This window comes from Anguilla anguilla, chromosome 11 (assembly GCF_013347855.1).
Source record: "Anguilla anguilla isolate fAngAng1 chromosome 11, fAngAng1.pri, whole genome shotgun sequence".
Taxonomy (NCBI): Eukaryota; Metazoa; Chordata; class Actinopteri; order Anguilliformes; family Anguillidae; genus Anguilla; species Anguilla anguilla.
The window spans coordinates 33583077-33597161 of NC_049211.1; the positions used below are offsets into that span (position 1 = coordinate 33583077).

General features: G+C 48.9%; 1 protein-coding gene across 4 annotated transcripts in view; it reads left to right on the forward strand.

Moving 5' to 3' along the window:
- Positions 1 to 14085, forward strand: part of LOC118208421 (MICOS complex subunit mic25a-like) — a 69095-nt gene that overhangs the window by 20430 nt on the left and 34580 nt on the right. For 3 of the 4 annotated variants that reach the window (XM_035383079.1, XM_035383080.1, XM_035383077.1), the window contains 2 exons: positions 1721 to 1741; positions 5416 to 5499. In XM_035383079.1, coding sequence (XP_035238970.1) covers positions 1721 to 1741; positions 5416 to 5499 — 105 coding nt within the window. The remainder of the gene's footprint in view (positions 1 to 1720; positions 1742 to 5415; positions 5500 to 14085) is intronic. The other variant, XM_035383078.1, reaches the window with a different exon arrangement.

A 14085-nucleotide genomic window follows, 5' to 3' on the forward strand; every position in this document is an offset into this window, starting at 1 on the left:
CAATAATGTGTCTTCAAAGATTTGAATGTATCCTTATTTTGCATGGAGTGCAATTTGCATCATTGATTCCAGGAGGAGGCACTGTGAGTTTGGTCGGAGAGGGTAATGTCTTGTCGTTCTGGTGTGTGTTTGTGTAAGAGATAGAGAGAGTGATATTGCGAGAGAGAGCATGTATGAGAAAGACAGGGGACACGCATAGTCTAGATTACTGCAGTACGTGAGGACCGCAGCACATCTGCTCTGATGTGATGCAGACTCTCATGTTGACACGAGCGAAGCGACCGCCTAATTCAGACGCGCCGTCGGCATGTGCCTGCAGCGTATATCACTGCGCCGGTCCTGGGAATGCTAGAATAATGGGGCCGCTGCTCCGCTTTTATGTGTGTGTGGAAACGGCGCTAATTTTGCGCTCCAAGGACGCGGGCGCTGGGCTGACTTATGGCGGTAATTCGCTGCTTGGCTGTTGGAGGTAGATGTGGGCGAATGATGGCTACTAGATCATATCATGTACAGAGCCTGTAGAGTCATACCTGTGATACTGTGTGAGTCACAGAGACTGTGGAGGGCCTCAGTCACACCTGTGATGCTGTGTGAGTCACAGAGACTGTGGAGGGCCTCAGTCACACCTGTGATACTGTGTGAGTCACAGAGACTGTGGAGGGCACCAGTCACACGCAGAGCATTTCTGAAGTCCTGTAGAGGCGTGAATCGCCCGCAGCACACGACCCAAGTCATTACTGACACATCATCAGCTGCCGCGGAAAGCACCTGCTGCGGCATTGTGGGAAGGCGAAACTTTCGGGCCGGCCGGCCGTGCGTAAACGGGCTCTTTAAAGTTCACCGGTTTTTGGTGAGAAGCCGGCGGGCTCTGGTGCGAAACGTCCACGTCACGCAGCCGAATGTTAATCATTCCCGTTCTCAGTCCTCTTTTCTTCTCCCGCTCTCTCTCTTCTCTCCGAATATACAAACACAGACGGGGCGATTTCACAGGCGGGCAATCGGAAAAACTCCACGGGAAGCCTTTCTGAATGACGGCGCGCACAGCGAACGAGCTGACCCGAGGTGCTCTTTGACGGGAGCCACTTTTAACACGGAAGCCGACCGGCTTCGGATACCGCGTCGTGAAAAAGCGCGTGTGCCCCCTTTCCCGATTTCCTATTTCATTGCACATTTGTCTCACTGAACGGTTTCCGATCTTTAGAGGAAATGTGATGTTAGACACGCGTCCGTGTTAAGTGAGATCGGCTTACTGGCTGCCGGCTTACAGCTGTAGGGTTTTTACGTGGCCGTCGAGCAAAGCAGGCGACTGTTCGGAACGCCCGCGTCCTTCCTGTACAGGTGATTCTTTTTTTTTCCTGCCCTCTACTGCGGTCTCTGGGCCTTCAGTCCGAGCGGTTTCATTCGGCCTCTGGCTAGCAGCAAGACTAGCGGAGCTGACAGGACGCGCTCGGCTTTTGGTGAAGATAAAAGCACAACCCTTCATTTATGTTTCTGGGGTGGGGGGTGTGGGGGGGGGGGGGGGGTTGGTAGCTGTCCCTTTAATTATGAGAAATAATTCCAGTCCCATAATCTCTCTCTCATCACACCCCCGTTCCGAGGCGGCGTTCGGAGCCAGACTCAATTAATCACTTTTTCTCTTCTTCCTTTCCTCACGACACTCTTCACCTCCTTTTCTCTCCTCCCCCCCCTCCCTCTCTCCCCTCCTCCTCCTCCTCCGCAGCCTGCCGAACTGGACGAATGGGTAAGCCGCACCTGTTTGCTGTTAATCTTCACTTCCTTTTTTTTTTTTTCCTCTTCTCTTTCTTTTTTTTTATTATTATTATATTCAAATGTCATGTTTTGGCCGTGCGGTAAAACCGGAGAGCGGGAGCGAGCGAGCCGGAGCTTCCTGTCGCTTTGAGGGGTATTCAGCCGGAAAATTGCACATCATCTGCGTGCCGATTGAGGTTATTCTCTTAGCCGGCAAAAGACAGGGCCTCGGAAGAAAGAGGATGATTACATTTGTATGTAATTTAGGGGCTGCTTTTTTCCGTCATTGTGTACCTGCTGCTCTCTCTCCCTCTCCTTCGCTCTTCCTCACTCTGTGCTTGTATACTTCACTCTCTCTCTCTCCCCCGTCTCTGTTTCCCTCCGTCTCGATGCTTTTCCCCATGTTAGTGGTTGATGCTTGTCTCGCAAGCACAATTCTGCATGCATGCAAATACCGTTATATTTTATTGCTTATTTTATATACATTAGTGGTGTTTGTTATGTGTGTGCGTGTATGTATTTGTGTGTGTGTGCATGTCTGTGGATGTGTGTATGACTGTGTGCACATGTGCGTGTGTGTGTGTCTCTGTGTGTAGATGTGTGTGTGTGTGCGCGTGTGTGCTTATGTGTGTGCACGTGTGTGTATGTGTGTGTATGGGTGTGCATGTATGTGTGTGTGTGTGTGTAGGTGTGTGCTTGTGTGTGTGCACATGTGTGTGTGTGCATGTGTGTGTGTGTGTGCATGTGTGTGTATGTGTGTGCATGTATATGTGTGTATGTGTGTGTGTGTGCGCGTGTGTGTATGTGTGTGTGTATGTGTGTGTGTGTGTGTGTGTGTGTGTGTGTGTGCGTGTGCGTACGCGTGTGTCACAGCTTCTCTGTGGATGGCAGTACTCCTGAGCTCTTATTCCCTGGCTGGCGTTGTGGCGTCGCCCTGTGACTCTGCTCAGACAGACTGAGAGATGAGCTGTGTGTGTCACCAGCACTGCAGCAGCAGCAGCCCACAGCCTGCTGCCAGTTCTGCAGGCTCGAACCCGGGACCCGTCTGGGTCACCCCTTTATTTGAGTGAGGATGAAAGGATGTACCGGGGTTCTGGAGGGGGTCTGGCACACGTTAGGACTCATCTGGGGTTCCCCTCCCCACCTGCGCTAGGTCGAACCTCGCTCCGCCCGTCGCCATAGCCATGGAGGTGTGCCTGTGGGCGGGGTTGGTTATGTCAGGGGCAGCTCAGTTTTATTTTGATATTTAGCCCTTTTGCCCATCAGTTCACACATTTTTTTGTCTGATGCTGGCTGCTTGTGAGGTCAGGAAAGGTTTCTTGTGGGGACAGCGTGTGGAGAGAGTGAAGGAGAGCATTGCTGCTCCTCTGTGGCTGATGCAGGGGTTCACTGGCATCTCTCGAACCAGGTGACATCTTTAGGGCCTCAGATTATAATGGACTCGCCTGCAGCCCAACACACCTGAGGCTCATTCTCAAGCACTCCAGGGTGTGGGCGTGTGGCACTTCCTCAGGCCCAGGCTGCAATACCTGGCCGCCACCCTTTAAGGAAGCGTTTTCATGAACGCATGTGGCAGCAGTGCAGTCTGATGGTGAGGAATTGGGCTTGTTACTGAGAGATCGCAGGTGCGACTCCCAGCTGGGGCACTGCTGTAGTACCCTTGCACACAAGGTGCTCAACCTGAATGGCCTCACTAAGCGTGTTAAGAGGTTAAGAGTGTCTGCTAAATACCAAGACGAAATGACATATTAGGGAAAGAGAGCTGTGTGGAGGGCTGTGGTGTTTCTCCACTCTTCCTCAGCCCTCCTTTCAGTCTGGTCCTGTGATTCTTCTGGACAGTTTCATTAACCTTTAGCCCCACCGAATTGCATGAGGTAAAAACACCTGTTGTTTGGTTCGGCCATTTTTTTACTACGTGTTGTTCCCCTATCGGCCTGCAGGGGGCTCTCACACCATAGGGCTCTCACACACATCCCAGTTTTTTTTCTCTTGGCCTTCCAGTCTTCTGAGTTCAATTCTCCGTTTTATTTTTTTTTAATTTGCGGGCCTGCCTAAATTTGCCTGTCTCATCACTACGAACGTGTTCTGTTAACTTTTTCCAGCAGCAGTCGGACGAGCAGCCATTTTCAAACGCAGGACTCTGGGCTCCTTTTTAAAAGTGTGTAAAGAGTATGTCCCGAAAGTTTTTTCTTTCACTTTGCACCCTTTCCGTAGCGATCGAGGTGCCAATCCAGAGCCCTGCTGTTTTAAACAGGGCTTTCGCTCTGTGTCTAACTGACCCGGTGCTTCATCTCACTCAGGGCAGGTCAGCTGATTTACACCTCCAATCAGCTCAGAAGGTCAAAGTTCGCTCCTGAGGGGACAGGGCTCGTTTTCAAACACCCTTCCTTATAAGAGCTTTTAGCAGCCTTGGACATGCACCGATTTCATCTGTCCTTTACCACCCCACTGCCCCACTTGTAAACGCTACTCTGTGGTCTCTGATATTTCCTAGGTTTTTAAAAAAATGGTACACTGTCATGCATAAAAATAGTTTTTTTCCCTCAAAAATACTGTTTATTTTGAACAGTTGTCAACCTGCAAACAGACAGAAGTGACTCTAAAGGTTACTCCTTACAGCCTTGGACCGGGATTTAAATGGGCTTAATTGCCACAGGTGAACTCGTTTTGCAGTTAGACGCAGGAATTCAGTCATACATACATGCAATCAGTCACATCACATGTAAAATAATAGATATCCTGTGATCAGCTATTGATAGGTTTGTAAATTACCTGGAATGCAGGGTTTTCTGGATAAACATGAATGCGCAATTACTCAGTAAAAAATAAGATTCAACTTTTTCGATCAGTGTGTCCACAGCAAATTTTTACGTTTTAAGACAAATGAAAGCTTACTTTTTGTTGTCTATTTTATTTTTTATGTTCCATTCATATTTTATTGATTTTACTCCTGTTGCTGTGCTGTGTACTGTTTAAACATGTTTATTTATTTGTTTTCTTGTCCATTACTTGTTCACATTTTGTTTATTTGCATTATGCATATTCCTGCATTGTAAGGTGTTCTGAGTTAGTGAAAGGCTTTTTAAAGTCTTAACAAAGCAAATATAACACCTTTATTATCATAGCATAATGTCTTTCATTCATAAGCATTTGTGCAGGACTTTAGGCTGAGCTCGATGTTAAATCTGTTATATCACATATGGGAATACCATTATTCTGCACGTGTGATTTCATCCTTAGTAATAAGCATAGCAATTTTTAGGAATATTCTAAAATATGTTATAACGCATTAATAAAGGTGTGAAAATAGTTGGTGAAGGTTTTATGGGAATACATTTAGCATAAATATTCAGGAAACATGGCTGCTATAGTCTAAAGATTTTCCTCCCCAGAAATCATAACCATTACACTTTGGTTTGTGCTCATGTTGTGGTGGGCAAAGGCTAAACACTGATTTTGTTTCAGTGATTTTTTAAAGGTCTCCCATTGATGGATGATTTTATTTTTCAACCTTTTTTCCTTTTTTTATTCTTTTCTTTATTTTTCCCTTTTCGGAAGCCACACTGACAGATGTGACTGTTCTGATGAATCTGACCGTTCTGATAGATGTGACCGTTCTGATAGATGTGACCGTTCTGATGGATGTGACCGTTCTGTCGTTGGCAGGGGAAGCAGCTGGAGAGGAAAGAGGCGGAGCTTAAGAAGCAGGAGGCTTTTTATAGGGAGAAGCTGACCGAGCTGGAAAAGAAGGTAAGATGTGCCTCCTTACACGATAAAGAAAACTCGCTCATGCGCGTGTCTGTGTGTTGACCCTTTCCTCCATGTTACAGTTGCACTGACCTGGCTAGCTCACTCTGGCCAGATCCCTTTAAGACCCTTGAAGCCTTTCAGTACTTAAAAACCCTGCTCTCTGCCCTTTGCAGCAGCGGCATTCTTCCGCATGCATTTATCACCCCCAGCAAAGCGCTAGTCTCAGAGGATAAATGGCTACATTGGACATGCCCACACAGGACTCCGCCCACTAGGCTAATATTAACGAGGGGGCAGTGATGATGCTGAATTGCACTTGCTCTTGTTTTTTTCTTTTTTTTCTCTCTCTTCTCCCCTATCTGGAAGGCCCAGTCACATTCATATTCATCAGTGCTCATTCCTGCAGCCTCCGCTGTCAGCTCAGAGGAACGGATCACAGACATGCATATTTAACAGGCGACCGTGCCTTCAGCTAACCTGAGCTTGTGAAGTCTCGGAAGTAAGCCTGTACTGCGCGTGTTGAGGGCAAAACACTGGAGCCCCCATTAAAGTGAATGGGGAATATCAGACTTTTTGAAGGCAAAATAAAACGTCCTCGATGGCATTTTGAAACTCGATTGACGATCGTTACGTTTCGTATGAAAAGCAGGTTGAAAAATATAAACGATGTAATAAAATATGCGCGTTTTAATGAATATTTTCACGGGACTTCTGGACCAAAACAGCCACTGTTCTAGAAACTGCTGCACATAATGAAATTTGTGATCGCCAAAAATTGACCGATGAACGGTTTTCTTTGGTTGTTAAATCCCCTTGGATTTCTACATTGAATTCAATGGGCAGCAAGCTCTTTTGTCCTCGGAATGCGCAGTAGAGGCTGTTTCCTTTGTTACTTCCTGGGCTTCACAGCCTGGCCACTCCTACCCTCTCCAGTTCCTATGTGCTCCGGAGCGGGTGATGTCAGCCTCTACTTATCGCACGTGGTGCTGGAGGAGCTTGCGCAGTGATTGGCTAGAGAGGAAGTCGCTCCGCACGCATCGCAGCGGGCCGACTTGCGAGCAGCCACCCGGCCAGCAGGGGTCGCACACGCGCAAGCGAGACACTGCCGCCTCGAGCCGACCAGAAGCATCACACGCTAGAGCCAGACGCCCGTCACCCCGCGGGGCTGCCTGCTGGCACGGCCCAAATTCGACATCAGACCACGGGGCCTGCCCGCCCGCCCGCCCGCGCGCTCGAAACACGCCTTAACAGGGATGAGCCACCCAGCAGAATAGGGCCACACGCTCTCTCTTTTAAGGTCAACCCGAAAAGGCAGCGTTCCAAAAAAAACATTACGAGGTGCTTTTCCAGCTTTATGATTCCGAGCTTTCTTTTCCCTACCCGTCCCCCTAGCTGTCCTTCACATTTCTGGGAGGTGAACGTTGTGGTGTGAGGAGAAGTAAATAAAAAGCAGTGAATAAAATGAGAAGCGGTTAAAGCCGTCGGTGTGAGGACCTTCAGTCTCTCTCCGTAAAAGCAGAGTCAGCGGGGATTAGGGACCGGGTGTAAAGAGGTGAATAAAATGAGAAGCGGTTAAACCCGTCGGTGTAGGGACCTTCAGTCTCTCTCCGTAAAAGCCGAGTCAGCGGGGATTAGGGACCGGGTGTAAAGAGGTGAATAAAATGAGAAGCGGTTAAACCCGTCGGTGTGAGGACCTTCAGTCTCTCTCCGTAAAAGCCGAGTCAGCGGGGATTAGGGACCGGGTGCAAAGAGGTGAATAAAATGAGAAGCGGTTAAACCCGTCGGTGTGAGGACCTTCAGTCTCTCTCCGTAAAAGCCGAGTCAGCGGGGATTAGGGACCGGGTGTAAAGAGGTGAATAAAATGAGAAGCGGTTAAACCCGTCGGTGTAGGGACCTTCAGTCTCTCTCCGTAAAAGCCGAGGCAGTGGGGATTAGGGACCGGGTGCAAAGACGTGAATAAAATGAGAAGCGGGTGAAGTTGATGGCGTGAGGACCTTCAGTCTCTCTCTAGACTGGGGGGGTGGAGAAGCGTGTTTTGTGATTCTGGAGCTTCAGTGCCTCTCGAGACGCCCCATGCTACCAACACCTACAGCAGAGGTGTGTGCCCATTATGAGTGTTCTACACCCTACAGGCCACACAGTACTACAGGAGAGCCAGTGACTACTTTACACAGTACACACCACACAGTACTACAGGAGAGCCAGTGACTGTTTTACACAGTACACACCACACAGTACTACAGGAGAGCCAGGGACTATTTTACACCCTACAGTCCACACTGTACTACAGGAGAGCCAGGGACTGTTTTACACCCTACAGACCTCACCGTGTTCCAGCCAGTGATAGGATCCCGTCCCTACTAACTTATTCCTGATTACATCTGACGTGTGAGGTATTGAAATTGATGATTCTTATTTCCCTCGCTGTTCGGTTCGAGCACAAGAGTTCTTTCTGGCACAGTGGATTTAAAAAGCTTCACAGGAAGCAGTAAAACGGTTGATGAGTCGATGCAGATAATGCGGTCTTTCTGTTGCCAGGTAAGTTGGTGCTTAAGAGAAGTGCGGCTGTGAGAGCCCCAGTTCGTTCCCGCAGTCAAACTCGGGATGATGGAGAAGGCCGGGGCGGGGGGGGCTCGGGGGCCATAAAGTTGAAGTATATTTGGACTGCGGGAGAAGGAGGGAGGGTTTAAACCTCGATTGACCCCCATCAGTGGAAAAGGACATTAAACAGATGATAAAGCTGGGGGGTGGGGGGGCTATGCAGGTAAGAGTGCAGTGAAACGGGTCAGAAGCAGAACACCTGCTAAACGAAGTTGGAACACGCTCTCTGAGATTTGTGATTTTGGTTTTCCATCTAAGGTTTTTTGGGGTGAGGGAGTGAGGGAAGGGGAGTTTGAGAAACACCATACAGACATGGTCTCTAAAGGAAACTCTCACAGACACGGTCTCTAAAGGAAACTCTCACACAGACACGGTCTCTAAAGGAAACGCTCATACAGACACGGTCTCTAAAGGAAACTCTCACACAGACATGGTCTCTAAAGGAAACTCTCACAGACACGGTCTCTAAAGGAAACTCTCACACAGACACGCTCTCTAAAGGAAACGCTCATACAGTCACGCTCTCTAAAGGAAACGCTCACACAGACACGCTCTCTAAAGGAAACGCTCACACAGACACGCTCTCTAAAGGAAACGCTCATACAGACATGCTCTCTAAAGGAAACGCTCACACAGACACGCTCTCTAAAGGAAACGCTCACACAGACACAGTCTCTAAAGGAAACGCTCACACAGACACGCTCTCTAAAGGAAACGCTCACACAGACACGCTCTCTAAAGGAAACGCTCATACAGACACGCTCTCTAAAGGAAACGCTCACACAGACACGCTCTCTAAAGGAAACTCTCACACAGACACGCTCTCTAAAGGAAACGCTCACACAGACACGCTCTCTAAAGGAAACGCTCACACAGACACAGTCTCTAAAGGAAACGCTCACACAGACACGCTCTCTAAAGGAAACGCTCACACAGACACGGTCTCTAAAGGAAACTCTCACACAGACACGGTCTCTAAAGGAAACGCTCACACAGACACGCTCTCTAAAGGAAACGCTCACACAGACACGCTCTCTAAAGGAAACTCTCACACAGACACGCTCTCTAAAGGAAACGCTCACACAGACACGCTCTCTAAAGGAAACTCTCACACAGACACGCTCTCTAAAGGAAACTCTCACACAGACACGCTCTCTAAAGGAAACGCTCACACAGACACGCTCTCTAAAGGAAACGCTCACACAGACACGCTCTCTAAAGGAAACGCTCATACAGACACGCTCTCTAAAGGAAACGCTCACACAGACACGCTCTCTAAAGGAAACGCTCACACAGACACGCTCTCTAAAGGAAACGCTCATACAGACACGCTCTCTAAAGGAAACGCTCACACAGACACGCTCTCTAAAGGAAACGCTCATACAGACACAGTCTCTAAAGGAAACGCTCATACAGACACGCTCTCTAAAGGAAACGCTCATACAGACACAGTCTCTAAAGGAAACGCTCATACAGACACGCTCTCTAAAGGAAACGCTCACACAGACACGGTCTCTAAAGGAAACGCTCATACAGACACGGTCTCTAAAGGAAACGCTCATACAGACACGGTCTCTAAAGGAAACGCTCACACAGACTAAAGGAAATGTTCGTAGGTCTCACAAACTGGGCCCTGCCGAATCAGTTCAGCACTGCCTTCACACAGGGAAACTTGGCTGAGGAGCGACATCATCCGAGTTTTACGGAGTCGCGGCAGACAGATCGCTGATTGAGGATCTGACCATACTTCATGTTGGAAGCACTAATCTTCCGGCAGAACGGGACCGCGGTCCTGGGGGATCTGCTCGTTCGATTAAATGGGCGGACACGTGGAACCGGCCCGTTCACCGCCGGTGATGAAATCATTCTCCAAAATATGGAGCGCGCAGGCCAGTTTGGCATAAATAACATTCGCAATATATTTGAAGCAGCACTCCTGCTCTTGACTAGGAGAAGGATAGAGGACCGAGCACAAGATGGTAGCAGGGCTGCTTGCTAGCGCTTTTAATTACGTGCTCTCATCTTCTTCATTTTTCTTGCAGTGGAACTTTTCATCAACGTTGTGCACGCCATTTAGTTTTGATTGATAGTTGCGCTGTCACTTGTAATTGATTGAGCGCTGCCCTCTTGGCGAGATTTCTCTTATAAAGGAGATTTAATATCTCCGAGAATAGATACCGGTTAAATAAAGGGCTCGTTTAATGAAAGAAGTTATCCTGCTTGTAAGACCCGGAATGGCTCCGGCTGGTGTGCATTGGGGGTAGTGTTTCCTGCAGTGTTGCAGCGTTTAAAATGGTTATTTAAATACGGGTGCAGGGCATTACAGGAGGGCACAGCCTGGAATTCAGTTTTCCCACAATCCTCTTCTCAGTGGCTGCAGCTGTGCTAGGAGCTGGCCTCTCCCTCACCTTATGGGGTACTTCAAGCCCCCTCATAATGCTAATCAATCTCTCTCTCTCTCTTTTTGTCTCAGGTGTTCTCACATTCTCTCACTCTCTCTTTGTCTGCTTCTTCCCCTGTTTGTTAGAAAGTGCCATTTGCATGATGAATATCAAACACCTTATTTTCAGAGCAAATCCAACCTTTTGGCTGCCTTCCAGTGTGATAAATCCCCCCTCCCCCCTCTGCATTGTCATCTAATTAATGGCGGGGCAGGGAAAGAAGGAGAGAGAGAGATAGAGAGAACGAGGGAGCGACAGAGCCTGCTCTCTTTCCCCAGCCCTTTCCCCGTCACTGGGAGAGACTTCCAACGGCCTTTTTTTTTTTTTTTTTTCTTGTTTGTTGTGCGAGTTCCAGCGAGGAACCAACTCCGCTAGTTAATGCCGGGGAGAGCTCCCGCCCGCTGTCCGCCCGCGTGATTCGTTAGCTGGAGGAAAGGCGGCCGCCTCGCCCCAACGGACGCTTTTCATCTCCTCCCGTCTTTTCGGAGGGAAACCGTTTCGCGCCCGGCGCGGCCAGTTCCGCGGAGCCCAAATTAGCCCCCGTTGGCTTTTGAAATCGTTTTATTATTTATTTTCGGTCGCTCGTTCTCTTCGGCAAATTGGCACCGTAGGAGGTGCGCTGACTTGATAAGAGTTGTGTTCCCCTCGGCCGAACCGTCTCCCCGTCTCCTTGCATTCGTTTATTCGGTTATTAGTTGCGCTGACTCATTACCAGAATCCGCCATTTGCTGAAGGGATGATGAAGATGGTCGCCCATCACGGTCAAGCTTTGATAGGCGATGATGCTGCGTGTTTAGAACCCAAGCTGACCCAGACCGAAGGAGGACGTCATGGCAAACTCATTTCTTATATTTGTTTGTTCTGGAACTTAGTTTTTTGTTTAACCGTTTGCTGCTTTGTTTCCAATGTTACACCCATGTTCAGTGTTCAGTTTCGGCAAAAGTGAAAGCGAGGAAGATCCTGGCGAGATGTGTCGGCACAGCCCACAGGGCATCCAGCTCTCACGTTATACACCAGTCCCCCCCACACGGCCAGGGGTTCGATCCCCTACCATAGCATAGCTTCTGAGCTGTGATCCCTCCTCTGTCTGTGACCCTCTGCACTTTCCCCTGGTCTGAGTAAAGTAGAACACTGAAGGAGGGCTCGCCTTTAAAAGAAAACAACACAAGCTGCTCGCGTCCTGGGACTGTTTCCGACTGAGGTGCAGAGCAGAAGCCAAGGGAGGCCGTGGCGTAGCCCACCCGTCAGCAGTTTTAGGGTTTTTGTAGTTTACCGGTCGTCTAGTTCACAGGTGCGGTCCCCACTAGTTCACAGGTGCGGTCCCCGCAGCGTGCTGCTGCATTCTACAGTTCACACTCTCGCTTTTCTTTCCTTACTTTTCCGCCGGTAGTTTTTCTTTTTATGTTTTCCCCGTCTTTTTCCTTCTCTTTTTTTTTTTTTTTGGCGAATCTCGTTTGAAGCACTTGCGCGTGCGTCAGAGATGATAATCCCCCAGAAGGCCTCGCAGGCGTCCTGGTGTAGCGAGCCACCAGCGCGGGAATCGCGTGCGGTTTATCCACACAAACGCAGGCAGAGTGACAGCGTCACCATTATAGAGGGGGGGGTGAAAGGGAAGTGAATGCATTTTGATTTTGTCGCCCCCACCCCCTCCACACGCCACCACCCCCTTCTTTGGCTATTAATTTTCGGGCGAGTACATGAGGCAGTGGGGGTGGGGGGTGGGGGTTGGGGGGGTGTAATTGCCACTTGAACTGCAGGTACTGGATTTGAGAGGGGTAAAAATGCATTTTCTCTTTTAGCAGACAGCCCACCCCCCCCCCCCAGATGTGTTTTTTCCACTTTATTCAGACAGAGGGTAAGCAGAGAGGGATCACAGAAAGTGTTGTACTGGGAAATTGGGGACCGGGGAACATGGTGGATAGTTATTCACTCTATGGAGCGCACACTGTCTCCTTGGAGGGGTACGGGAATTATTATAATTAAAATACTGCAAATACGGCGCAGGTTTTTTTTCTCTTCCTCGTACTGTACGCGACATTTCTGCTGCGTCGGTGACTTCCCGCGGAAGTTCGGAAGCGAATTTAGACTCTGTCAGCGGAAATAGGGTGTCGGCGAGGTTGCGCTCTTTGTCTGATCCTGCGTTTCGAGGATCAGGCAATTAACGCGCGCCACTTTCTCATTTTCCTGCGATGACGGAGAGAGAAAGATCCGCCTGTAAACGGTCCTCGCGAAACGAGTTGAGTTTCGCGCAGATACGCCGTGTTTGGATCAGAACTTTCGTCTGAATCTGCGAGTGCGAAAAAGAGCGAGAGAGAGGGAGGGAGGGAGGGAAAGAGAGTGAAAAGTGAGGGAGCGAGCGAGAGTTCGGAGGGAGTTTTTTTTTTTTTTTCGGAAGGCGGCTGAGATATCACTGGGATTAACGGCCTGTGGAAACTGCGCCGAGATCAGAGTCAGCATCGCTGCTTGGCAGGCGTGCGGAGAGTGGGGGGGGGGGGGGGGGAGGGGGGTGTGGAGATAGGAAATAGGGGAGAGAAAGAGAGAAAATGATTTATTTGTTCAGCGCTTCGGCAACACAGGTTTACTTGCGCAAATACAATATTTTTCATTTTGACTTGGAGCTTGAGTAAGAAAGAGAGTGAGAGGGGGAACCACAGAGGGAGGAGAGAACAAGTAAAATTGAGAGGGGGATAGTGATGCTGGGAAACAAAGTATGAGAGAAAGTGCTTGAGGGAGAAGGTGAGAGAAAATGAGTGGGAGAAAGGGAGAGAGAGTGATATAGAGAAATGGAGAGAGAGATGGAAAGAGAGAGGTGAAGGTCTGCAGAGCTTCAGCTGACTCCGCCCAGTAGCGTCACTGCTCACGCATGATTGGCCCGCTCCGCTCCGGCTCCGGAACCTTCTGGGATGTTGTCGGGTTATGTTTTTGCGTCTAGCATTAGCTAGCTGGCTGGCAAACATGCTAGAGATCTTTTCTTTCGGCTTACTTGTGGTTTTACTAAACTTCCCAGGAAAGGGGTGAGAGAGTTCTGTTCGCTGTTGCTTGCTTGACATGAACTAGCTTATGTTCTTACTAAGTTCACTCCTCACTTGCACGTTCTACTTTAACCTCGAAAGTTTAAAATCATTTTCCTTAGTTGTGGTTGCCTATATATTAGTACTTCCCGTGTTATTCAAATGCATTTTGTTGGCTCTGAGATTGAGAATGGGCGCGGCTTTCCCAGTGATGCGAAAAGCATCATCCAATTTGAGCGACAAATATACAGGGTTTTGAAATGGGTGCTTTTTTTTAACCATATTATCACTGGGCAAATTGAATCACTGAAAGTATTCTGCTGTGAGGTTCCCTTATAAGGCAACATACAGTAGCATGGGAATGTTTGGATGTGGAAGCGTTGTGCTCAGCCTGTCTAGACCATAGAATATTTCCCTCTGTCTAGAGCGCTCCCAGCACTGTGCCAAGCCTGGCAGCCAGCTCCCAGAGGGCCGAGAGCTCTCGTTAGATATTCCAGTCATTAATAGCTTCCTTTGTGAAGAGAAACTTCCTG